Source organism: Procambarus clarkii, chromosome 10 (genome assembly GCF_040958095.1).
Source record: "Procambarus clarkii isolate CNS0578487 chromosome 10, FALCON_Pclarkii_2.0, whole genome shotgun sequence".
In the NCBI taxonomy this organism is placed as follows: domain Eukaryota; kingdom Metazoa; phylum Arthropoda; class Malacostraca; order Decapoda; family Cambaridae; genus Procambarus; species Procambarus clarkii.
Genome location: NC_091159.1, coordinates 12198115 through 12225691, shown reverse-complemented (window position 1 = coordinate 12225691; position 27577 = coordinate 12198115). Strand labels below are relative to the sequence as shown.

The following is a 27577-nucleotide window of genomic DNA, read 5'->3' as shown; positions in this document are numbered from 1 at the left end:
CCTGGCATTTCTGTATGACTAGGTCCATCATATCTTGGACTGTTTTTCCTCTAATTTCTTCCTCCACTGCACTTCACCCAGATAGTCCCTTATCCTCATATAGTTCCATTTCCTGTAGTCAGCTCTCCTTTCCCAGATCTCTTGTCCCATGGTCATTAGTTTGAATTCCATCATGTAGTCAAAGACTAGGACACAATGGTCACTGGCCCCTAGAGGTATTTCATGCTCTAAATTCTCGATATCTTCTTCGTTCTGGGTGAAAATCAGGTCTAATGAATGAATGAATGTGTGTGTGTGTGTGTGTGTGTGTTGTGTGTGTGTGTGTGTGTGTGTGTGTGTGTGTGTGTGTGTGTGTGTGTGTTTACTAGTTGTGTTTTTGCGGGGGTTGAGCTTTGCTCTTTCAGCCCGCCTCTCAACTGTCAATCAACTGTTTACTAACTAACTACTAACTACTTTTTTTTTTTTTTTTTTTTTCCCACACCACACACACACACACCCCAGGAAGCAGCCCGTGACAGCTGACTAACTCCCAGGTACCTATTTACTGCTAGGTAACAGGGGCACTTAGGGTGAAAGAAACTTTGCCCATTTGTTTCTGCCTCGTGCGGGAATCGAACCCGCGCCACAGAATTACGAGTCCTGCGCGCTATCCACCAGGTTACGAGTCCCCCCACCAGGCTACGAGGCCCCTAACAGAACTAAGCTACGAGGCTGTGTGTGTGTGTGTGTGTGTGTGTGTGTGTGTGTGTGTGTGTGTGTGTGTGTGTGTGTGTGTGTGTACTCACCTAGTAGTACTCACCTAGTTGTGTCTGCAGGATCGAGCATTGACTCTTGGATCCCGCCTTTCGAGCATCGGTTGTTTACAGCAATGACTCCTGTCCCATTTCCCTATCATACCTGGTTTTAAAATTATGAATAGTATTTGCTTCCACAACCTGTTCCTGAAGTGCATTCCATTTCCCCACTACTCTCACGCTAAAAGAAAACTTCCTAACATCTCTGTGACTCATCTGAGTTTCAAGCTTCCATCCATGTCCTCTCGTTCTGTTACTATTCCGTGTGAACATTTCGTCTATGTCCACTCTGTCAATCCCTCTGAGTATCTTATACGTTCCTATCATGTCCCCCCTCTCCCTTCTTCTTTCTAGTGTCGTAAGGCACAGTTCCCTCAGGCGCTCCTCATACCCCATCCCTCGTAGCTCTGGGACGAGTCTCGTTGCAAACCTCTGAACCTTTTCCAGTTTCATTATATGCTTCTTCAGATGGGGACTCCATGATGAGGCGGCATACTCTAAGACTGGCCTTACTTAGGCAGTGTAAAGCGCCCTAAATGCCTCCTTACTTAGGTTTCTGAATGATGTTCTAACTTTTGCCAGTGTAGAGTACGCTGCTGTCGTTATCCTATTAATATGTGCCTCAGGAGATAGATTAGGTGTTACGTCCACCCCCAGGTCTCTTTCACGCGTCGTTACAGGTAGGCTGTTCCCCTTCATTGTATACTGCCTCTTTGGTCTCCTATCTCCTAGTCCCATTTCCATAACTTTACATTTGCTCGTGTTGAATTCTAGTAGCCATTTCTCTGACCATCTCTGCAATCTGTTCAGGTCCTCTTGGAGGATCCTGCAATCCTCATCTGTCACAATTCTTCTCATTAATTTTGCGTCATCCGCAAACATTGACATGTAGAATTCCACTCCTGTAAACATATCATTTACGTAAATTAGAAAGAAGATTGGTCCCAGCACCGATCCTTGAGGTACTCCACTCGTTACTGTTCGCCAGTCCGACTTCTCGACCCTTACCATTACTCTCTGGCTCCTTCCTGTTAGGTAGTTCCTTATCCATGCTAGGGCCTTTCCTCTTACTCCTGCCTGCCACTCAAGTATAGCGGTCTCATATGCGGTACTGTATCAAAGGCCTTCTGGCAGTCCAGAAATATGTAGTCTGCCCAGCCTTCTCTGTCCTGCCTTATCCTTGTTATTTTATCATAGAATTCCAAAATGTTTGTTAGGAATGATTTCCCTGTCCCATGTTGGCGTTTCTTTACAAACCTAATGTTCTCCAGGTGTGCAACAAGTCTTAGCCTAATTATTCTTTCAAGTATTTTGCAGGGGATGCTTGTCAGTGATACGGGTCTGTAGTTAAGTGCCTCCTTCCTATCTTGAAAATCGGTACGACATTTACCTTCTTCCAGCAACTGGGCAATTCTCCCGACATAAGTGACTCATTAAAGATCATTGCCAGAGGCACGCTGAGGGCCTGCGCTGCCTCTTTTAGTATCCACGGTGATACTTTTGTCTGGTCCAACCGCTTTAGTTGCATCCAGTGTTGTCAATTGTTTCACTACCTCCTCTGCTGTCACCTCTATATCTGATAGAGGAGTCTTCCGTCCAGGGTAATCTCTTCTAACAATGGGAGCCACTCAGGCTCGGTTGTGAACACTCCATGGAAACTTGCCTTTAGTACCTCGTAGATTTCCTTGTCACTTTCCATATATGCCCCTTCTGTTTTTTCTCAGTGTTGTCACTTGGTCATTTACCGACATCTTCCTTCGTATATGGCTATATAGTAATTTAGGGTGTTTTTTCGCTTTGATTGCAATATCACTCTCGTAATTACTTTCTGATACACGTCTTATGTTAACGTAATCGTTCCTAGCTCTGTTACATCTAATCCTATTGTCCTCTGTCCTTTCTCTTCTGTGCCTCCTCCACTACCTCCTGCTTCTCACTTTTGCTTCCTGACACTGTCTATTATTAAACCATGGGTTATTATATTCCCTCCTGCTTTTTTCCTTTACTGTTGGAATAAATCTCTCTTCAGCCTTCTTGCATTTCAATATGACTTGGTTCATCATATCTTGCACTGTTTTTCCTCTAATTTCCTCCTTTCACTACACTTCTCCCAGGTAGTCCCTTATCCTCCTGTAGTCCCCTTTCCTGTAATCAACTCTTCTTTCCCGGACCTCTTGTCCTTTGTCACAACTTTGAGTTCCATCATGTAGTCAAGGACTAGGACACAATGGTCACTGGCTCCTAGCGGTATTTCATATTCCAAATTCTCGATGTCTTCTACATTCTGGGTGAAAATTAGGTCTAATAGGCTCGGCGTATCCCCTCCTCTTTCCCTTGTGTCTTCCTTCACATGCTGTGTTAGGAAATTCCTGTCAATAACATCTACTAACTTCGCTCCCCACGTTTCCTCCCCTCCATAGGGATTCCTTGTTTCCCAATTTATCTCTCCGTGATTTAGGTCCCCCATGATCAGCACCTTCGCTCTCATTCTATGCGCTATTGTTGCTGCCCTCTGCAGTTCATCTATACATGCCTTGTTGTTTTCGTCATACTCCTGCCTGGGCCTTCTACTGTTTGGTGGGGGATTGTAGAGTATCAAGATCACAATCTTCTTCCCATTCGCTGTCAGAGTTCCATGTATGGAGCTCGTGCTTTCACTGGTACCCGGATTTTCCAGGTCATCAAACTTCCATTTCTGCTTTATTAGGAGTGCCACTCATTCTCCCTGTCTCTGTGTCCTTTCTTTTCTTATCGCCTGGTACCCCTCTGGAAAGATTGCAACCGAGATCATGCCATTTATTTTGGTTTCCACTATTGCAACTATGTCTAGGTCTGCCTCACCCACTCTTTCTTTTATCTCTTCTGCTTTGTTGGATACCCCATCACCATTGGTGTTCCAAACCTCGAGACTCTTCTTGGAAACTCTGGTGCCAAAGTTCCCCTTTTCACCGGGTGCCTGGGGGGTGTCTGGGGGGTTCTGGGGGGTGCCTGGGGGTGCCTGGTAGGCGAATGGGGGCTGGGCTTCTAAGGGGGTAGGAAGGTCATAGTGGGTCTGAAAATTAGGGAGGGTCTGAATGTAATAGGGGGGTTGAGAAATAGAGTGAGACTGAGAGTCAGATAGAGGTTGAGAGGCTTCGGGGGGGGGGGGAAGTGGGGGCAGAGGGCTGAGGGGAGAATGGAGCGTGGGGGCTGGGAGTGGAAGAGAGGGTGTATTAGTCAGGGAAGAATAAGAGGTAGGTGTAGGCCTTGGGCTAGAAGAGGGGAAGAGGGAGATGGGGAAAGGTGTTAGGGGGGGTCACAAGGTGAGTAGGGTTATATGGGAGCCGGGGGTGCAGAGGAGGGGTGAGGGTTGGGTGAGATTTGGGGGTGAGTGGAAGAGGAGTACAGTGGAAGCTGGGATGGAGCAGGTGGAATTGAAGGCAATGGGGTAGAAGGGGCAGGGGAGTTGGAGGGGGTAGTAGGGGAGGAGGGGTGGGAAGGTGGGTTTGGGGCGGGTATGGCTTGGCCCGTGAGGGTCGTTGACATGTGCGATGTAGCCGGGGCAGGGGAGTTGTTGGGGGTTGAAGCAGGGGGAAGGTATAGGAGGGGCGGGTTGGGAGGGTGTGACCTGGGAGGTGACCTGGGAGGTGACCTGGGAGGTGACCTGGGAGGTGAGGCTAGGGTTATGGTTCCATGTTTGCCATCTCGCCTTGTGGGCTATTTGTTCATCTTTCGTCATATACCTCTCAATAAACACAATGTAATGGGTTTCACTGCCTGAGAGTAAATGCTTGCTCTTCATTATGTACTCCACTGCTTCTTCATTAGAGAATTGTACCAGAACAGGTCTATTCTTGGTACAACTGTAAGGTCCATCCCGGTGGCTGAGTTCCATCTCGTTTTCTGCCATCTCGGCCCCTAATACATCTCAATATCTCATTCAATTCATATTTTTTCCATCTCTATCCTTTCTTGTCTTGTTTTTGCCCCAGATTCCAATAATCCCTGTATTATAATGCTCCTCCTTCTCTGTGAGTCACTCTCATGCTGGTAACCCTTCCCCTGGATATCCCCCATTCCAGCCGCACTCATTAATCCATCCCCCACTAATGTGTACTCACCTAGTTGTACTCACCTAGTTGTGTTTGCGGGGGTTGAGCTCTGGCTCTTTGGTCCCGCCTCTCAACCGTCAATCAACAGGTGTACAGATTCCTGAGCCTATTGGGCTCTATCATATCTACACTTGAAACTGTGTATGGAGTCAGCCTCCACCACATCTCTGCCCAATGCATTCCATTTGTCCACCACTCTGACACTAAAAAAAGTTCTTTCTAATATCTCTGTGGCTCATTTGGGCACTCAGTTTTACACACACACACTTGTGTGTGTGTGTGTGTGTGTGTGTGTGTGTGTGTGTGTGTGTGTGTGTGTGTGTGTGTGTGTGCGTGTGTGTGTGTGTGTGTGCGTGTGAGTGAGTAAAGCCCTAGCTAGGTAGAGAGGGGCAGAGTCATCACAAGGACAGGACCGCCTCACTAATACCTGTCCGACGCGTCAACTGATAGGGGAGGACTGAAAGTTATTGCCCACTTTTATTAAAGCGAGCCCCGGGAGCTGCAAGTGGCTGAGTCTGTAACACGCCGGACTAATAAAACACATTGTCCGGCCCTGTGTGCCGACACACACAACCACAGATGAACTGACAACGCCGATTAAAATGCTCCCAGCTCTATATTGTGCTCCGTTAGTCGCGCTTTGTTCGTGTTGTTTTACAATTTTCTCCATCAACAGGGCGTTATTGATCTATTCTTAAAATCTAATATACATACATATATATATATATATATATATATATATATATATATATATATATATATATATATATATATATATTTTTTTTTTTTTTTTTTAATAGGGAAGGGAGTACCACCTCTGGCTGGAAGAAGGGGGACCCATAGCCTCGGAGGAAACCACACATAACGCATTGGAGGGAATGTGGGTCCCCTCCAATACAGTTTCTGTGTGCTTTTCTCCTACCACCCCCTTCCCTTTTTTTTTTTTCCTTTATTGTGTATTTAAAGGTTACAAAACATATATATATATATATATATATATATATATATATATATATATATATATATATATATATATATATATATATATATATATTATATATATATATATATATATATATATATATATATATTGTGACGATAATCTCCTTCAAGAGATTGAGCCTGCTCTTCCCTCCAAAATTACGTCTTCACAACTATATAAAAGACTATGGAAGAAATGTCCAACAACGACAACAAACACCAGCAAGGCTTGCCAGGGTGAGCAGAAACGTATGCAACCAGCCACCTGTTCGAACTCCAACCACCAAACTACCCGTTGATCGCTACGACTCCGCTGATTGGTCGCCGGTCTGGCTGCACCTGCCTCGCCCCCCCCAATACTACCCGATGTCTGGGGTCGCCCCAACATCAGTCTTCAGAATGTTCCGTGCTTTCGTAGCCAGCACACCTCCCAGCTAGACTCTAGAGTGTACTGAGAGAGGTGGTGGCTTTAAGCCAATATTCCAGCACCTCCCACTTACTGTTGTATTGCACTTCTTGTTATTTTGCCTTAACGTAACTTTTCATTTTGTCATTTAAGTATTCTTATTATTTTGATTCATTGATTTTATTATAAGAATTTGTTTGTGCATTATTTTCATGTTTTGATTTATTTAACGTAATTAAAATTTCATTGTTAAAGTTTACTTGTGTTTTGTGTGTCTTCTCCTTACCTTACCACAGACGAAGTTCCAGTTTTTCTATTTTTTTTTATAACTATGTGACGAGGCCATACCCCTAGCCTTAAACAGCCGAACACCAACGCGTTACCGTCACAAGTTTTATGGGGGCCTGTCCTAGGAGCCTCACTCAGGTACTGGTGCCAAGTGGTAATTTATGGTAAGCGTATTTAACTCTGTTAACGTAGCTTTACTATTTTTCATTCAATTTCATTTTTTATAAGGTGCGGTGTATTGTGCATTACGAGAGTAACATATAGTGAAGGTGAGACAACTTTGGATTACGTGGTGACTGTAGGCCTCAGTCATACTCTTAATTGGTCATCTCTCCCTCCATGTTATTACTCGTATTTACCATCTATGTCCCTTGAATATTTCTCATTCTGACAGATCATCATATTGGTACCCTGGTACTGTGGTCTGCCCCGGGTCAAGAGTACCCAATCTTCTGCAATCTGACTGTAGGAGGACAAAGAGGGCCATAGTTCCTCTAGCTCGAACTTTAGTTGCTGAATTGGGACCTCAGCAGCAGTTCTCGTCACCAGTTGACACCTCGCACCCCTACACGTCAGTCAGAGATGATGATACATACAACGGTAGGGAATTAGCTTATTTTTTCAGAGCACAAAAGTTCGCTAATTCTGTAAGTATCATATTAAATTCAGTAGGAAAAACTTGCTTTATGTCCTATAGAGACTTGGCAAGGTATGCCTACATCCTTGGACTACCAATTTTACTTTTGAAGCATTTAACTGTTTCATTTGTTTTCGAAACTTTGTTTCATTTGTTAGTAGGATTTTCTTGCCCTTATTCTCTTACATGAGTACCGGGTACAAGATTTCCTGCGCCCTTGATTTAATTTAATCATTTAATATCTTTCACTTAACGTTAATTGTTAAAGATCACACAGGATAGGTACCAGTTGCCACGTTGTCCTGTTTCTGACATTTCATTATTGAACATTCGTGTACCTTTATTTGCTAATTTCACCATGTTTCGTCTCCAAACTTTCCGTGCAAATCCAGCAGGTGAAATAGGGACTTTAAGTCGTGCCAAGAGGACTGAACTACAAACTCTTGCACATGAGTATCAACTAGAAGTTCCCTACCAAGCCAACAAAAATGACCTACACAACCTGTTGCTGGATTACTATTTAGAGCAAGGTAAGATAGACTCTGAAACTCATGAAACTTACTATATTGCAGATAAAACTGATTTGGCAACGCTGAAACTTAAACTAGAGCTGGCTAAGATTGAACGTGAGCAGCAAAGAGAAGCAGCTACCATACGGAGAGAAGAACAAGAACGTGAGATTGCACTACTCCAGGAGCGGGAACGTGTACAGCTTGAAACACTCCAGGAGCGGGAACGAGTACAGCTTGAAACCAAACGACGCGAGTTGGAGATGCAACGCGAACATGACAAGCAACAAGCAACTCTGGCTCTAGAGTGTCGTCAACGTGAAATCGCCTTGGAAACTTCCCACTTCACTCAACGCCAACAAGCTACTGCCAATCTTCCCGTCAGTTTTAATATATCACATGCAAGTAAGTTAATGCCATCCTTTGTAGAAGCAGAAGTTGATGTGTTCTTTACCACCTTTGAAACCCTTGCTAATCAACTCAGTTGGCCTGTCGACCAATGGGCCACACTTCTCAGAGTCCATCTTACAGGTAGAGCTGCAGTCACACTCAGTACTTTGGCGTCTGAGAATGACTACTACACTCTGAAACAAGCAGTGTTGGACGCCTACCTCCTCTCTACTGAAAGTTATAGAAGGAAATTTCGTGACCACCTGAAGGCAAGTACCACTACCTTCCTTGAGTTTGCTAACACGAAACGGAGGTATTTCATGAAATGGCTGGAAGCAGCACATGTCTCTACTTTTACAGAACTCGTGAACCTGATGCTTGTTGAAGAATTCTTGAGACGTGTGCCGCCTCCTGTCCGCCTCTACTTAGCAGATAAAGAAGAAACCGACTACCTGAAGTGTGCTAAGTCGGCTGACACTTACAGCCTCATCCACCGGCTGACACCTGAACCATCCTCCAGTAAGAAGTCGTGGTACAGTTACGAGAAGGTGAGCCCCGATCAAGCTGGTTCCCAACTGTACTGCAAGTATTGTAGACTCTATGGACATACCATAGACAAGTGTGGTAAGTCTCAATACAAGGGAACCACTGACCAACAACGACCCAAACCTCCTAAGTCCGGTAAGCCTGTGATGAATGTTGGTGTTGATGTTAATGATCTTTCTCTTTTCAGTAACCACCTGTATACTGGAACTGTCTCTGCCAACGGTTCAAATCCGGAGGGACGTTTCAAATTGAAGATCTTGAGGGACACAGCGGCTCTACAATCGATCATCTTGAAGTCGGCTGTGCCCAACATAGTCTACACCGGGGAAACGGTCTTCATCACTGACCTCACTGCTACTACTCCATACCCTCTCGCCAGAGTCCACCTGGATTGTCCCTACGTGAACGGGGAAGTCCAAGTCGCCGTCAGGGAAAAGCCTTTTCCCATGCCTGGAGTGCAACTTCTCCTAGGCAACGACTTGGCAGAAGACCTGCAACCAACCAACCTGATCGTCATGGACAAACCCCAGGTGTGTAACTCTGTGCCAAGTAACCCTATTCTTGAGTATGTTCCAGCAGAGGTTCAAGAGAGTGAAGTTTCTCCTCCGGTTCTCGTGACCACCCGTGCACAAGCCGCACGTCCACAGCCAGCTGACTCTACTGCTACCGCTGTCCCTCAAGACCCTCAGAAACTACCCCCGCATCTGACCAAGTTGGAGTTCCGTAAGTTGCAGAGGGAAGATCTTACTTTAACACCATTGTTTTTCCAGGCTGAGACTCAACCCGACAGTATTCCTGGGTTCTTCCTAGAGAACGACTTGCTCTACCGCCGATATAGACCCAGTAAACTGAAGGAGGAGGACGATTGGGCCAACACCGAACAACTTGTGATTCCCACCAGCCTGCGGCCCACTATTCTACACCTGGCCCACGGATCATTCTCCCACTACGGCTTCAACAAGACTTACCATGGGATTCGTCAAGACTACTACTGGCCAGGTATGGTAAATAACGTCAAACAGTACGTAAAACAGTGTCATACATGTCAGATGGCAGGCAAACCGAACGTCTCCATTCCCAGAGCACCACTGATTCCCATACAGGTGCCTGCGGAACCTTTCCACAGACTCATAATAGACTGTGTTGGTCCTTTACCTCGGACCAGTTCAGGTAACGCCTACATCCTAACCATCCTGTGTCCTACCACCAGATTTCCCATAGCAGTTCCAGTGAAGAACATCACGGCTGCTACGGTTATCAAACATCTACTGAAGATCTTCACTCAATACGGATTTCCCAGGGAGATTCAAAGTGACTGTGGCACCAACTTCACCAGTGATCTCTTCAAAAGAACACTGGAGGAGTTCAACATCAAACAGGTATTGTCCAGCCCCTATCATCCTGCTTCACAGGGTTCTCTTGAACGTAGTCATCAGACCATCAAAGCACTCTTGAAAAAGTTTTGTAGTGAAACCTCAAAGGATTGGGATAAGCAGATTGACCTAATAATGTGTATTTTCAGAAGTCTCCCCAATGAGTCCCTAGGAGTATCTCCTTATGAGATGCTCTACGGCCGTAAGTGCCGTACTCCCCTTAAGGCTTTCAAAGACTCTCTCAGAGATGCCACCTTCAGTGAGCATCAGAATGTGCCCCAGTTTCTTCAAAACCTTCAGCACATTCTAGAGAGAGTCCACCGCTTTGGCCATGATAATCTATTGAAAGCCCAGGTGAGAATGAAGACTCATTACGACCAGACCAGCAAAGTAAGAAAATTCAAGCCGGGAGACTTCGTCCTTGCTTATTTCCCTATCCCAGGTTCACCTTTACAAAACAGATTTTCAGGACCCTACTGCGTCAAAGAGTGCAGGAATAATAATAATTATGTGATAGAGACTCCAGATAGGCGGCGGAAGACCCAGCTGTGCCACGTCAACCTCCTGAAGCAATATAATGGTACTCCTCCCACTGTCTTGACTAATTATTCCACATTCACAGAACCCTACATCCACAGTGAGACCATCCCGGCTTCTTCTCCCGAAAGCACTGACAAGGAGTCGGCGCCTTCTAATTCCAAAATCCTTAATGATCTTCCCAAATGCTTTCAGGATAATACTCGTGCTCCTATGCCCTCTTCTAATTCCACTCTCACCTCGTCAGATAAGCCCTTCATCCTCCATGTCGACGCCAATGGTACCGACGTGGGTGGTGTCGTGATGCAGCAACGAGGCGAGAAGAATACACTTGTCAGCGACTACTGCTACAAGGATCTACGGAACAATTGGCAAGGAGCTACTCTTCCTCATCCTGAAGCTTCAGCACTTCACTCCACACCTGAAAAGTGCTCGGTCCACCATCAATACGGACCACACCACCCTACACCTCCTGCAGCACGCCCACTTCTCATCTCAACGTCTTCTACTATGGGCTTGCTAACTGCAGAAATTCAACCTGGAGACACGCTATACCAAGAGTCTGACAACATCTTAGCCCATGATCTCTCCAGAGTTTATGAAGTAGAAGCAACTCCATCCATTACTCCACCACATAAAGACGTACTTCTTCCAGAACCGCAGGCTTCGGGGGAGAGTTGTGACGATAATCTCCTTCAAGAGATTGAGCCTGCTCTTCCCTCCAAAATTACGTCTTCACAACTATATAAAAGACTATGGAAGAAATGTCCAACAACGACAACAAACACCAGCAAGGCTTGCCAGGGTGAGCAGAAACGTATGCAACCAGCCACCTGTTCGAACTCCAACCACCAAACTACCCGTTGATCGCTACGACTCCGCTGATTGGTCGCCGGTCTGGCTGCACCTGCCTCGCCCCCCCCAATACTACCCGATGTCTGGGGTCGCCCCAACATCAGTCTTCAGAATGTTCCGTGCTTTCGTAGCCAGCACACCTCCCAGCTAGACTCTAGAGTGTACTGAGAGAGGTGGTGGCTTTAAGCCAATATTCCAGCACCTCCCACTTACTGTTGTATTGCACTTCTTGTTATTTTGCCTTAACGTAACTTTTCATTTTGTCATTTAAGTATTCTTATTATTTTGATTCATTGATTTTATTATAAGAATTTGTTTGTGCATTATTTTCATGTTTTGATTTATTTAACGTAATTAAAATTTCATTGTTAAAGTTTACTTGTGTTTTGTGTGTCTTCTCCTTACCTTACCACAGACGAAGTTCCAGTTTTTCTATTTTTTTTTATAACTATGTGACGAGGCCATACCCCTAGCCTTAAACAGCCGAACACCAACGCGTTACCGTCACAATATACATATATATATATATATATATATATATATATATATACATATATATATATATATTATATATATATATATATATATATATATATATATATATATATATAATATATATATATATATATATATATATATATATATATAATAATGAAAAACTCCACACACACACACACATATATCTTGCCTCACAGGGTTACTTGAATTCTACGACTAGGTAACAAAAATCAGGCAAGAAAGAGAAGGGTGGGCAGACTGCATATTTTTGGATTGCCAGAAAGCCTTTGATACAGTACCACACAAAAGGCCAGTGAAAAAGCTGGAGATGAAGGCCGGTGTGAAAGGGAAGGTACTCCATTGGATAAATCAACAGGAGACAACGAGTCAGTGTGAGGGGTGAGGTCTCAGATTGGCGAGACGTTACAAGTGGAGTTCCGCAGGGGTCAGTCCTTGGACCTATACTGTTTCTGATATATGTAAATGATCTCCCAGAGGGCATAGACTCGTTTCTCTCAATGTTTGCTGATGATGCAAAAATTATGAGGAGGATTGAAACAGAGGATGATAGTAGGAGGCTACAAGATGATCTAGACAGACTGAGTGAATGGTCCAACAAATAGCTCTTAAAGTTCAACCCGAGTAAATGCAAAGTAATGAAACTAGGCGGTGGAAACAGGAGGCCAGACACAGGATACAAAATAGGAGATGAAGTACTTAATGAAATGGACAGAGAAAAAAGAGCTAGGGGTTGATATCACACCAAACCTGTCTCCTGAAGCCCACATAAAAAGAATAACGTCTGCGGCATATGCGAGGCTGGCTAACATCAGAACAGCCTTCAGGAACCTGTGTAAGGAATCATTCAGAATCTTGTATACCACATATTTAAGATCAATCCTGGAGTATGCGGCCCCAGCATGGAGCCCGTACCTTGTCAAGCACAAGACAAAGCTGGAAAAAGTTCAAAGGTATGCCACTAGACTAGTCCCAGAACTAAGAGGCATGAGTTACGAGGAAAGGCTGCGGGAAATGCACCTTACGACACTGGAAGACAGAAGAGAAAGGGGAGACATGATCACAACCTACAAAATCCTCAGGGGAATCGACCGGGTAGACAAGGATAAACTATTCAATACTGGTAGTACACGAACAAGGGGACACAGGTGGAAACTCAGTACCCACATGAGCCACAGGAACGTTAGAAAGAACTTTTTCAGTGTCAGAGTAGTTAACAGGTGGAAGGCATTAGGCAGTGATGTGGTGGAGGCTGACTCCATACACAGTTTTAAATGTAGATATGATAGAGCCCAGTAGGCTCAGGAATCTGTACACCAGTTGATTGACAGTTGAGAGGAGGGACCAAAGAGCCAAAGCTCAACCCCCGCAAGCACAAATAGGTGAGTATATATATATATATATATATATATATATATATATATATATATATATATATATATATATATTTATATATATATTTATATATATATTTATATATATATTTATATATATATATGTGTATATAATCCCCAAAAGAATGGGGGTGGTACGAGAAGATAATATTAGTATTCAGTGAGAAACCACAAGGTCTCCTCTGAATACTTTTTATTTTCTTCCCCGAGGCTATGGGTCCCCACATTGGCACCAGAGGTGGTACCCTCACAAATATATATATATATATATATATTATATATATATATATATATATATATATATATATATATATATATATATATATATATATATGCGGAAAATCCACAGAGAAATATGAAATGAGGTGAACGTTTCGGCTTTGTTAAAGCCTTTGTCAACACCAGACTGACTAAGGAGAAGGGAGAAGGGGGGAAGATATATAGGCCGACACCTGACCAACCCATCCCAAGGGTTGGTCAGGTGTAATTAACCAAAAACAGGTAAAGCTAAGCTTAGAATGGTCAAAGAGGATAAAGCGGTCAGAAACGTTCACCTCATTTCATATTTCTCTGTGGATTTTCCGCATAAAATGATCAGTGTTTTGTGATCGTCAATTGCATATATATATATATATATATATATATATATATATATATATATATATATATATATATATATATATATATATATATATATATATATATATATATATATATATATATGAGAGAGAGAGAGAGAGCAGTTGGAATAATCCGGCTGCACGTGGGTCTCATTTCTTTTTTCCACCTCTTCCACATTCTTGCCCCCATCTCCCCCTTGACCCCCCTCCTCCCCCCTCCCTCACGCTGCGGTTCCTATAAGTAATGTCTCTATGGGAACAGCTGTTTAATAATCCTCTTACTAAGCTCGAGTTTTAATTGATTCGTTTAAAACGAGTACAAACCATTGCTAACATTAACGTTATATGGCTTTGAAATGGGTTTTAAAGTAGATTTGTAAAAAAAATCTCACTAAATTGATTGGGAGAGTTCTGCTTCAATCACAAATTGCAAAACATGTATAGTTCCAGGTACCTACGGAGTTCACAGTGTTTAAGGGGAATTCAGAGGTAATAACACAGCTGATGCCATCTATTAGCAGAAAAGTGCACTATCAACAGATTAGGTTAATAGCAGCCCATAAGATACAGATCATGCCATCTATTGGCATAAAATTACACAATCAACGGCCAACCGCATATAATGCAGGTAGGTGGTGCCATCTATTGGCAGTACATTGCACTATACAGGCGAACAGCAGCCCATAAAGGCGGGCTGTTGTACTGAAGGAAGCATGCCCGCACTTGCATTTCATTGGAAAAATCTATTTGTTGACATTCACGATGACAGCCAATCACAGCAAGGGATTAGCTAAGTAACCCACTACTCAATAATATCTCCGGTGTACAGCACACCAACCTCGCTTATGACAATCTGCTGCAACTTTATTCTACCCAAAATGTGAACTTTCAATTGAGTGATAAATAAATATTGCGAGATATAACGGTGATAAAAGAATGACTTGGCTACCTGACCCGTGACGTCATCAGTGGGCGTGGCTTTGAAACAACATCGAATCAGAGGCTGCGATGTCCGGCCTCTTATAAATGGACTTTATATTAACACACACACAATTTATATCAATTTATGTAGCCCATAAAGCTACAGAACAACTTTGCTGAAACACAACAACCCCGCTTGTAACATTCTAATACTAAACTACCTAAATAGTTAACTATTCTATAATTTAAAATTAATAAGTAATTATTTTTAGGATATAACAGTTGTTATATCCTAAGTCCATTCCATCCAGCGGTCGACCCCAAAGACGCAGTCATCAATTTTAACACGCTGTTCATTCAAAACAGGAATTTTTTGAAATATAAAGCAATATTATTATATATTAGAATTTTATGCATATTTAGGCATTCTGTGACACACACTTATGTCTGAAGCAAGACACAGATACAATGAAAAATCAATGATGGAGTCAGAGTCTGTCTCCTATGGATTCCTTCCCATATTAGTCTCCGAATGCATGATAGAACTGATGAGTTGGCCAAAACTTTTGCTCATAAAGAGGGAATTGATTACCATCTTGGACTACCTTTGAGCAGCCTGAGGACAGTAATATTCCGGGAACATCAACAAAATCCCGTATACTTGAGGTATCCTAGGACTAATGCACTAATATAATATATATATGTACTATACTTGGAATATTAAGTTTGGTTTTTAACTTTACTTTTTCCATACTCTATTAAATTAAGAGTACAAAAAGTGGTTTACCGGTGGTCCATCACTACATATTGGTACTTTCAAAGAAAAAGTTGGTATAAGTATTATCCTTTCAAATGGATGGGTTGGTATTTCTCACGGTATCCCCGAGAAAGGTTGGTATATCCCTAACGTTGCTCGCTATAGTAGTTGAAACAATCTACTATAGAGAGCAACGGTCCATAGAGAGGTACGGAGATACTTCATCGACACAAGAGTTGAAAATAAATGGTTTAGATTTTTAGAAGATGCTTTGTTAATGAAAATTCTATAAACAGTTTTAAAGAAAATATGACAAGAAACTTAAAACAGAGAATCATTTCATAAACTAATCAGTGGGACGGGTTTAGGAGATAACGCTGAACCCTACAATCACATCTAGGTAAGTGTACTTAGACAACTACAAACGCGTAATAAACCCTTCTTCCTCGAAATCAAATTTGCAGCCTCGTGATTTATGTGATTCGAAAATCAGAGAATCCAGCGAGAAGGCCGCACTGAACGCGCCCGGCTGGGCTGACTCACGCTGCTCCAGGTGTGAGCATCACCTGATTCTCTCCTAGCAGTATATTACACAATACAGGCATGGAACAACGAGCTATTTGGGTTCGTAAATCATCTCTCGGTTGTGCAAACCCCGCAGCCTATCATCGAAACAAAGGGCCATCAGATTCACAACATATAAGTCAAATGCTGACATAAATATCTCAATAAGTCAGCATTTGACTTATATACCTTACCATGTTCGAAACTATGATTCAAAAAGTGCTTCGTTTAGTTTCCCTGTTAACACCCTCTAAATATGATGACCAAACTATACACCAGATGATGAAGAGACGACGACGTTTCGGTCCGTCCTGGACTATTGTCAAAATTGAATAAAGAAACCATCCGTTTCTCATCTTCTAGTGTGTGGTTTTGTCATCTTCAGCCACGTCATTGTGGCTCATCGTCTGGCTTCTCTATATAAACGTAGCCAAAATAACTTACCAAATCTTACATAGGTCTAACTACGCACACACAATATATAATATTAAAATGTATTGAAGAGAAAAACGTTTATTATTATACCTAACAGAAGAGTCATCCTGTCAGGTGGTTGTCTGCTAAGTCAAATGTTCACATAAAAATCTACGGTCAGCATTTGAACCATAGCTAGGCTCGAAGATGGGTTGAAACGTTTTCCAAACACACACACACACACACACACACACACACACACACATACACGCGCGCGTGCGCTCGCACACACGCCCTTGAAGCAATGGGAGGCCTCATATAAAATTATGTAATTGTACACGAGCGGGACTATGTAACTCAAGAAGTCTATACAGTCAAACTCTCTCTATAGAGTTAAAATAATGGTATCAAAACAGCCGTGTTAACAGTCATATACAAATCATCCTTCTAGCGAATTATTTCTCTTTCGTCAATCTCGACGATGGACGGATGGTTCCATGCAACGAAAGGAAGGCTCCTTATAACGAACAGAAGGTTCCATACAACGAACGGAAGGCTCCAAATGACGGATGGAAGGTTCCATACAACGGACAGAAGGCTCCATATAACGAACGGAAGACTCCATACAACGAACGGAAGGTTCAGCGGTTCCATATGACGGGCAGAAGGAGCCATACAAAAAATGGCAGACTCCAAACGATGGACCGAAGTCTTTATACGATATATGCCAGTATACATATGACATGTATATGCCAAAAGGAAGGTTTCCTATTCTGAACACAGCGCCCAGACGACGGACAGAACGCTTCAAGCAGAGAGTTCACGCCAACACACACACACACTCCATGATCATTGCCTCCATCGCATAAACTGGCCGTTCCAAAATTAGGAAATTGGTATAAATCGTCCATCGTAGTAGTAATTAACTATCAGGACGAGGCAGCAGAAGACACATTGTCTCCTGACTCCTGCTCCCGACCCGCTGTGAGTAGCTCAGCTCTGGGAAAGCCGGACGACTCGAAAATTATGGGAAAATAGAGCGGGGATATTAATTAAATAGCGGAAGTGATTACTCTCAAGCGTCCTGACAAGCCTTTGTGGAAAGGGGGGATCCAACTACCAGTCTACAGAGATATTAAAGTTAGGTTTGTCCTGTTGGAAGCTAATGTCATGAAGAGTTCTCTAAATTTAGAACATAAGAACAAACGAATTCAGGAAACTACAGAAAGCCTATTAGCCTATACGAGGAAAGCGCCAATATATATATACAGCCTAACTTATTCATACATACATCTAACCTACGCTTGAACCAACCAAGTGATTTTGTATTTATACATGTAAACAAGCGATCCCACAAGTGGGTAAGTGATCCCATATGTAGTAAAGTGATCCAACTTGTAGTCACGTGATCCTCACTTGAAGTAAGTTAATCCATCATCTTGCAGTCAAGTCCAACATATATAAATCTTGATGAGTATTTATGTAACAATAAAACATGTAAAATAAAATGTAATCGTTAAAATTATTGATATGAATAAAATAGTAATATAAACAGTTATGTCAACAGAAACAAAAATATCAATAACAATAATAAATTAATTTATTATAATAATAATAATACAAAAAACTTATAGACAATCACTATATTAATAATAATGTTCCAGTAATACCAATTATGTGTAATTAACAAAAATGATGTGATAATTATAGTAAGAATATTTTATAAATAATGATAATAACTCATAGGAAATAATATGCTTTTTAGTTTACATTGGTATTTAATATATTATTTAATGCCAGTAGTTTACTGTTGTTGTCACTAATGTGGTAATGTTGGTAAAATACTATGGTGGACAACCAAGGTAGTGAGACAACCAAGGTAGTGAGACAACCAAGGTCGTGAGACAACCAAGGTAGTGAGACAACCAAGGTAGTGAGACAACCAAGGTCGTGAGACAACCAAGGTAGTGAGACAACCAAGGTAGTGAGACAGCCAAGGTAGTATGACAACCAAGGTAGTGAGACAACCAAGGTAGTGAGACAACCAAGGTAGTGAGACAACCATGGTAGTGAGACAACCAAGGTAGTGAGACAACCAAGGTAGTGGACAACCAAGGTAGTGAGACAACCAAGGTAGTGAGACAACCAAGGTAGTGAGACAACCAAGGTAGTGGACAACCAAGGTAGTGAGACAACCAAGGTAGTGAGACAACCAAGGTAGTGAGACAACCAAGGTAGTGAGACAACCAAGGTAGTGGACAACCAAGGTAGTGAGACAACCAAGGTAGTGAGACAACCAAGGTAGTGAGACAACCCAGGTAGTGGACAACCAAGGTAGTGAGACAACCAAGGTAGTGAGACAACCAAGGTAGTGAGACAACCAAGGTAGTGAGACAACCAAGGTAGTGAGACAACCAAGGTAGTGAGACAACCAAGGTAGTGAGACAACCAAGGTAGTGGACAACCAAGGTAGTGGACAACCAAGGTAGTGAGACAACCAAGGTAGTGGACAACCAAGGTAGTGAGACAACCAAGGTAGTGTGACAACCAAGGTAGTGAGAGAACCAAGGTAGTGAAACAACCAAGGTAGTGGACAACCAAGGTAGTGAGACAACCAAGGTAGTGTGACAACCAAGGAAGTGTGACAACCAAGGTAGTGAGACAACCAAGGTAGTGAAACAACCAAGGTAGTGGACAACCAAGGTAGTGAGACAACCAAGGTAGTGAGACAACCAAGGTAGTGAGACAACCAAGGTAGTGTGACAACCAAGGTAGTGAGACAACCAAGGTAGTGAGACAACCAAGGTAGTGAGACAACCAAGGTAGTGGACAACCAAGGTAGTGAGACAACCAAGGTAGTGAGACAACCAAGGTAGTGAGACAACCAAGGTAGTGGACAACCAAGGTAGTGTGACAACCAAGGTAGTGAGACAACCAAGGTAGTGTGACAACCAAGGTAGTGAGACAACCAAGGAAGTAAGACAACCAAGGTAGTGAGACAACCAAGGTAGTGTGACAACCAAGGTAGTGAGACAACCAAGGTAGTGAGACAACCAAGGTAGTGAGACAACCAAGGTAGTGAGACAACCAAGGTAGTGGACAACCAAGGTAGTGAGACAACCAAGGTAGTGAGACAACCAAGGTAGTGAGACAACCCAGGTAGTGGACAACCAAGGTAGTGAGACAACCAAGGTAGTGAGACAACCAAGGTAGTGAGACAACCAAGGTAGTGAGACAACCAAGGTAGTGAGACAACCAAGGTAGTGAGACAACCAAGGTAGTGAGACAACCAAGGTAGTGGACAACCAAGGTAGTGGACAACCAAGGTAGTGAGACAACCAAGGTAGTGGACAACCAAGGTAGTGAGACAACCAAGGTAGTGTGACAACCAAGGTAGTGAGAGAACCAAGGTAGTGAAACAACCAAAGTAGTGGACAACCAAGGTAGTGAGACAACCAAGGTAGTGTGACAACCAAGGAAGTGTGACAACCAAGGTAGTGAGACAACCAAGGTAGTGAAACAACCAAGGTAGTGGACAACCAAGGTAGTGAGACAACCAAGGTAGTGAGACAACCAAGGTAGTGAGACAACCAAGGTAGTGTGACAACCAAGGTAGTGAGACAACCAAGGTAGTGAGACAACCAAGGTAGTGAGACAACCAAGGTAGTGGACAACCAAGGTAGTGAGACAACCAAGGTAGTGAGACAACCAAGGTAGTGAGACAACCAAGGTAGTGGACAACCAAGGTAGTGTGACAACCAAGGTAGTGAGACAACCAAGGTAGTGTGACAACCAAGGTAGTGAGACAACCAAGGAAGTAAGACAACCAAGGTAGTGAGACAACCAAGGTAGTGTGACAACCAAGGTAGTGAGACAACCAAGGTAGTGAGACAACCAAGGTAGTGAGACAACCAAGGTAGTGTGACAACCAAAGTAGTGAGACAACCAAGGTAGTGAGACAACCAAGGTAGTGGGCAACCAAGGTAGTAAGACAACCAAGGTAGTAAGACAACCAAGGTAGTAAGACAACCAAGGTAGGGAGACAACCAAGGTAGTGAGACAACCAAGGTAGTGAGACAACCAAGGTAGTGGGCAACCAAGGTAGTGGACAACCAAGGTAGTGGATAACCAAGGTAGTGAGACAACCAAGGTAGTGAGACAACCAAGGTAGTGGACAACCAAGGTAGTGAGACAACCAAGGTAGTGAGACAACCAAGGTAGTGAGACAACCAATGTAGTGAGACAACCAATGTAGTGAGACAACCAATGTAGTGAGACAACCAAGGTAGTTAACAACCATGGTAGTGAGACAACCAAGGTAGTGAGACAACCAAGGTAGTGAGACAACCAAGATAGTGAGACAACCACAACAGTACACAAAGCAGGTAACCTACACAACTGTTAACAGTAGATCCTATCCACTGTTGCCACCTGAAGCTCTTCACTATCATTATTCCTCCAACTGAAATACTCACAATCTTCCACCGTTGCCAATTCCAACATGCCAATATTACCACCAGTATTACCAGCCAATAAAAAAATCACGCCATTTTTTTCCCCACAATTTTGTACGAAAAAAATAGAGGATTTAAAAAAGCAGGATTGTTAAGGCAATATTCTCAAATAATGTTGGCTGTGGCTCTCCGACTTGGCTGCTCGTTATGGGGGGGAACATGTAGTTGAAATATTAAAGGGGAGGAATATCTGAAAACCCTTTTTTAAATAATCAGTCTCATGTATTTTGCGTTTAATCCACTGATAAATGTAGAGAGTAGGAGAGAGTAGGAGAGAGTAGGAGAGAGTAGGGGAGAGAGAGAGAGAGAGAGAGAGAGAGAGAGAGAGAGAGAGAGAGAGAGAGAGAGAGAGAGAGAGAGAGAGAGAGAGAGAGAGAGAGAAGATTAAAAAAGATTAAAATAAATGTGTGTTTCCTCCCTGGTATATCCCGGCGCAACACACTGGAAGCTGGTCCAGTATTGTGGACAATCACCAGACTCACTCACTCACCACCAACGTCACTCTGGTTGTTCCATTCTCAAGGATATTACCCCATCAACCATCATTCATTCCTCGCCTGAATCGCATTTCGAATAAATCCACTTAACAAATAGATGTTCGAAAAATAAACCAAATGAAGGCAGAAGGATCTAACTTCACCCTATTCTAATACAAATGCAGACTGGTACTGAATCATGTATAATATATTAAAATCACTTCATAATATATAAGTTTCTAAGGAAAGAGAATTATGGGAGCTGATAGAGGATAAAAATTACTAACGTAATCATAGGAAAGAATTAAAAATTTCCATAAGTCTACCTGCTTTTCATTTTCCAAATCGATTGGGTGATTATACTCGCGCGTGTGTACTTACAAGGTGTTATGTACCTGACCTGACCGGACACTATTTACGTTGCCTGAAAATTTTATTTCCATATTTACCAGACTCAATTGTTCATTTTCAAACATTCTACATGAGAAATTATGATCATCAAATCGTTTGGAACAATGTCAAGAATGTAGCCTCATGCAAATCATTTAGGACAGTCGCATATGAATTTAGTTTAAAAAAATAATTAGCCCTTAATTGTGTAAGGTTGATTTATATATTAGTAGAAAAATCTTAATAGATATATAAGAGATGAACTAATAAATCTCCTGTGGGATTTTCTGGCTTCCTTTTTCCTTGACAATTATTAGAAAAATGGCAAGAACGATATAAATTATGGATTCAATAATTTTGTGTGCGTTTTATGTTTCACTTCAGACCTTCCAAGTGTTAAAAACAGTTTCCTCAAGTCGTAGACCTGATGAAATAAATAGTTGACCACGTAACCCAAGTGGACCCGGGTAAGAGCTTGCATTAGTTGAAAAATACTGTACCTTACTTATGTGGCGCAGTGGACCAATGGTACAGCACTCGCTTTACATCACGTGGGTAGAGGTTCGAGTCCCAGCCACGGCTCATGGAATTTTTATGTATTTATTTACAACCCAAATACCATTCGGGTTTACGATATATATATATATATATATATATATATATATATATATATATATATATATATATATATATATATATATATATATATATATATATATATATGTAATATATATATATTTATATATATATATTATATATAATATATATATATATATATACATATATATATATATATATATATAATATATTACATTATAATATTATATATATAATATATATAATATATGTATATTATTTACATACTAGGAGGGGTACCAGGCGTTGCCCGGGTCTGTATTCCCTTGTCTCTGCTCGTTCTCTCTCTCTCTCTCTGTCTGAAGGGGAGGGAGCCAGCCTCCCTGCCGGGGTGCGGCGGGGGGTGTATGATGGCAGGTCAGCTCGCCTGACATCCCTCAGCACCCCCACCCTGCCTCCTCTAAACCCCTGGCAGCCGCTTGTCTACTATTTCAACAATTTACCAGCAGAATATGGTAGATTTTCTGTTATTTTCCAGACATCAGTGGGTACTGTTTTATACTTTAAAACTACAACAGTCAGTGAGACAAAAATAAGAATAACAATAATTTACGTTTAATTCTTACCCTTACTGCCCTAATTTTAGTTCAGTAAGGGTAATGTTCAAACTACATTACTGACTAATGTACTGACTAACTCACTAATTTTGAAGTTTTTTTTTTAATAGTCAGGGATGGGAAGGAGGGGGGGGGGAGGGGATTTTACTGTGTCAAGAGGAAATCGTCCCATTTATAGTATCCGACAATGTTGTTCACGTACCCATCAGTGTTAACAAAATTGATTTAGGTTAGACCTAAAGGTCTGGCCTCCAAGCAAACAAATATTCTTATTTATAAATGAAGGTAATCCCCACAACAACCCCCCCCCCCCTGCTACTAGGCTATTTCTGTATGTGTGTTCTAACACTGTTTGTATCTTGTCAATACTTCTGAAGATGGGTTGAAAATAGACACGAAAGTGCTCAAGTATTTCATGTTCAATTTTCATTCGTGTTATATGCACACATAATAATATGTGTCATATTCATCACACATATTACCATGAAATTTCAAATATAAATTATTTGTGCTTCTATTTTTCACATCTAACAGCACAACATAAAATGCATTTTTTGTTATTTTCTCAAATAAAATCGAAGAATTACCGTAAAGGTGTTAATTTATGGTTTACACTAAGGTTCTTGTAGATGGCATCTTTGTTTTGGATGCAGTATGCTCACGCAATATGCTCACGTAGTATGCGCACACAGAATGTGACTACAGTATGCGCACGCAGTATGTGAACGCATCTATATACGTCACTTGAAATCAGCCCATAAGACCGCGCATAAAACCCATTAAGGAATATCCACTCCAAGTCCGGGAAATATGAAACACACACACACACACGCTAAGCCATTGGAGCGCAGGAATATATATGAATATATGGCCGCATAAAGATAAGAATCACGTCCATAGCTTCTCGAGAGGCAGACATATAGCGACATATATCTGCAACAATATAGAAATATAGTCTGAGAACTTACAGCGCCGGAACCATTCCTCTCAAAAATCATAGACAAACGGAAAACGTATGAAAAATGGCGGGCAAAGAAAATTGAACAAGAGAGGAGATAAAGAAAATGGAAGAAAAAGAATGCCGGCAGATAATGTAACAGGGATAGTAATACACCATTAGGATCTAAAACTTCTACTTGTATCATTACGACGTCATATATATATATATATATATATATATATATATATATATATATATATATATATATATATATATATATATATATATATATATATATATATAACTGTATCTCTAATTTTCTTTATGTTAGGTTAGTTAGGTAAGGTTAGGTTAGGTTTGTTTATAGAGTAGCGATGAAATATAAGTGTACATGTTTTTCTAAGACCTTAGACCCTACTCGAACAGAAGCAACGAATTATAAAGTAGTCAAAGAATGAAACAAAGTGTTAAAACAGGCACAGGACTATAGAAGAGAGAAGGATGGTAAATCAATACCAGGTACAAAAAGAGGATATAAGAGAAAGATCAAAGCTAAAGAGACAAAAGACCCGATAAAACTGAACAGAGCATAAATATAGTAATACCCCAGGCTTCCCCATTTTCCCTTCAACAACGGTAGCCAACGGGAAGATCAACAGGTAACCTCTCACTTTCCCAACTATAACCAACGGGAGATCAACACTATCCCCCCCCCACCCAATCTCCCTCCCACAACAGCAGTCAACGCGGCGATCACTACCAACAAACCCTCCACCTACCTCCGCCCCCCCCCTCCAAAATGGCAACCAATGGCGATGATCAGCCAATCTTCTCCTCTTAAACAGCACACACACACACACACACACACACACACACACACACACACACACACACACACACACACACCCACACCCACAAACACACACACACCCACACCCACAGACACACACACCCACATCCACACCCACACACACACACACACACACACACACACACACACACACACACACACACACACACACACACACAGACACACACACACACACACACACACAGACAGACAGACACACACACACACACACACACACACACACACACACACACACACACACACACTTCAACAAGAGCAGTCAACCAGGTCGTCACCAGCCAACTAACGCACACTCTCCCACCCAGCAACAACAAACAACAGAACGATTATCAGCCAACAACCTTCCCCCCCCCCCTCCTCCCTTCCACAGCAGCGGCCAACAAGGGAACGGATTTTAAAACCCAGGGGGCGCGAGTATTATGATAAAGGGAAGAGTGTGGGACGCCAGCAGTAGTTTGAGAGGGATCAAGCACCTCTTTACTCCACGAGCCGCGAAGGTTACGTCGCGGGGAAAATATGCATCCAAACCCCCCATCGTCTATTACCAATGATGGGTTTCTGATACCAGTGTTATGTAATATATGACAGAACTTGGAGGCTGTTGTATCATATGCAAATTCAGGAACAGGAAGAGGGAGTGAGTATGAGGGAGAGAGGTGAGGGAGAAAGGTGAGGGAGAGAGCTCAGGGAGAGGCATAAGAGAAGTGAGGGAGAGGGGGGGGGGGTCAGAAAGGCAAGAGAGAGAGAGAGAGATGAGGGAGATAGGTAAAGGCGAGGGGTAAGAGATGAAGAGGCTGAGAAAGAAAGGTAAGGGGAAAGAGGGGAGGGGGAACTCATACACCGAAGGTAGAGAACCGGTGATGACATCGTGTCTCTCTGACCTCACGTGGCGGTTGGCTCTTATTTACATCTATTCGTGTAATTGTAAGGTACACAGCCCGCACCTCCGTCGTCATAGAGCTTAATATTTCACACACACCGACGTCCTGCCACAACCCTGGCACAAGGGGCATGATTACCCCCCCCTACCTCCTCCTACCTTCCCCGACACTCCTCCACCTCACACTCCCAACCCTTTAATCTCCCCCTCCCTATCCCTACACGCTGAATTACAATTCCAACCCCCCCCCCCTTTCCCCATTATGGAGTCCAACCCTAATTCGGTAACCAGCAGTCTAAGAATCTGGAAATGCAATTAATGGTATCTGAACTTGAAGTACACGTCCCCCCCCTCACACACACACGCACCCCCCTCTCACACACACACATACACACACACGCACGGACCCCCCCCCCAAACACACAAACACGCACGCACGCAATTCATCCCCCCCCCCACACACACGAGTTAATAAAAGAGTATGAACCCCGCAATCCATTTTCGCCTCAGGTAATTAGCCGGAAGTGAAATATAAAACAGCAACTAAACTTTTAATGTTGGATTTAAATTTTCCCGACGCCAGGTAATTTGTCCTTACACTCGCAGCTCTCTGGGACCCCCAGTCCTGCTGGGACCCGTCGTCCAGCTGGGACCCGTCGCCCAGCTGGGACCCGTCGTCCAGCTGGGACCCGTCGTCCAGCTGGGACCCGTCGTCCAGCTGGGACCCGTCGTCCAGCTGGGACCCGTGGTCCAGCTGGGACCCGTGGTCCAGCTGGGACCCCCAGTCCTGCTGGGACCCGTCATCCAGCTGGGACCCGTGGTCCAGCTGGGACCCGTGGTCCAGCTGGGACCCGTCGTCCAGCTGGGACCCGTCGTCCAGCTGGGACCCGTGGTCCAGCTGGGACCCGTCGTCCAGCTGGGACCCGTGGTCCAGCTGGGACCCGTGGTCCAGCTGGGACCCGTCGTCCAGCTGGGACCCGTGGTCCAGCTGGGACCCGTGGTCCATTATAATTAAAAACAAAAACAAAACTTAAAACAACAAAGCACGAAAAGCCAACAAATAAAAAGGGAATCGACGGACTATAGACACCATGAAATAACAGAACAAAAACAAAAGACCATCGACAAACGTAAAAATTGAGTGTTTCAGAGCCATTGGATGCCGGGGTAGTCGTCAATACAGCGGGTTCGAATCTCTTTGAAAAAATATATACCGGCAAATCTATCCACAGATTCCTCACAATGTGTTTTAGATACCCATATTCCAACAGCATGTGGAGTAGTTAGAGTCCGTGTTTTGGTATGGGAAGTAAGATGGGAGAGGAGGGAGATGGGACGGAGAAGGGACGGTCAGACAGGAAGAGGGAAAAGAAACAGACAGAAAATCAGTGAACGCATCACAGAGAAACAGAGACAGAGGCAGGAAAACAGAGAACGTGACACAGAGAAACAAAGAGAGACAGGCAGAAAAACAGAAAGCGAGACAGAGAAAGAGAGAAAAAGTTGAGAAACAGAGAGCGAACAATAGATAACACAGAGCGATACAGATAAACATAGAATGAGACAGGCAAACAGAGAGGAAGAAAGAGATAACATAAAGCAAGACAGAGTAACACAGAGCGAGACAGAAGCAGATAATGAGACAGGCATGAGAGACAGAGCTTCTACGTGTAGAAAGAACCAGTAACTGGGGACAAATCATGGATAATAAATGAAATTG

At 42.9% G+C, this 27577-nt stretch overlaps 1 protein-coding gene across 1 annotated transcript; it reads right to left on the bottom strand.

The window, feature by feature from the left end:
• Positions 1-26371: 26371 nt before the first annotated feature.
• LOC138363138 (chloride intracellular channel protein 6-like) lies at positions 26372-26863 on the bottom strand. Its single transcript, XM_069322129.1, has one exon. It carries the CDS (start codon positions 26861-26863, stop codon positions 26372-26374), a length of 492 nt encoding a protein of 163 aa, XP_069178230.1.
• Positions 26864-27577: the final 714 nt, after the last annotated feature.

Excerpts from the sequence above, each read along its gene's own strand:
- LOC138363138 (XM_069322129.1), bottom strand. The coding sequence starts at position 26,863 with ATGGACCACGGGTCCCAGCTGGACCACGGGTCCCAGCTGGACGACGGG.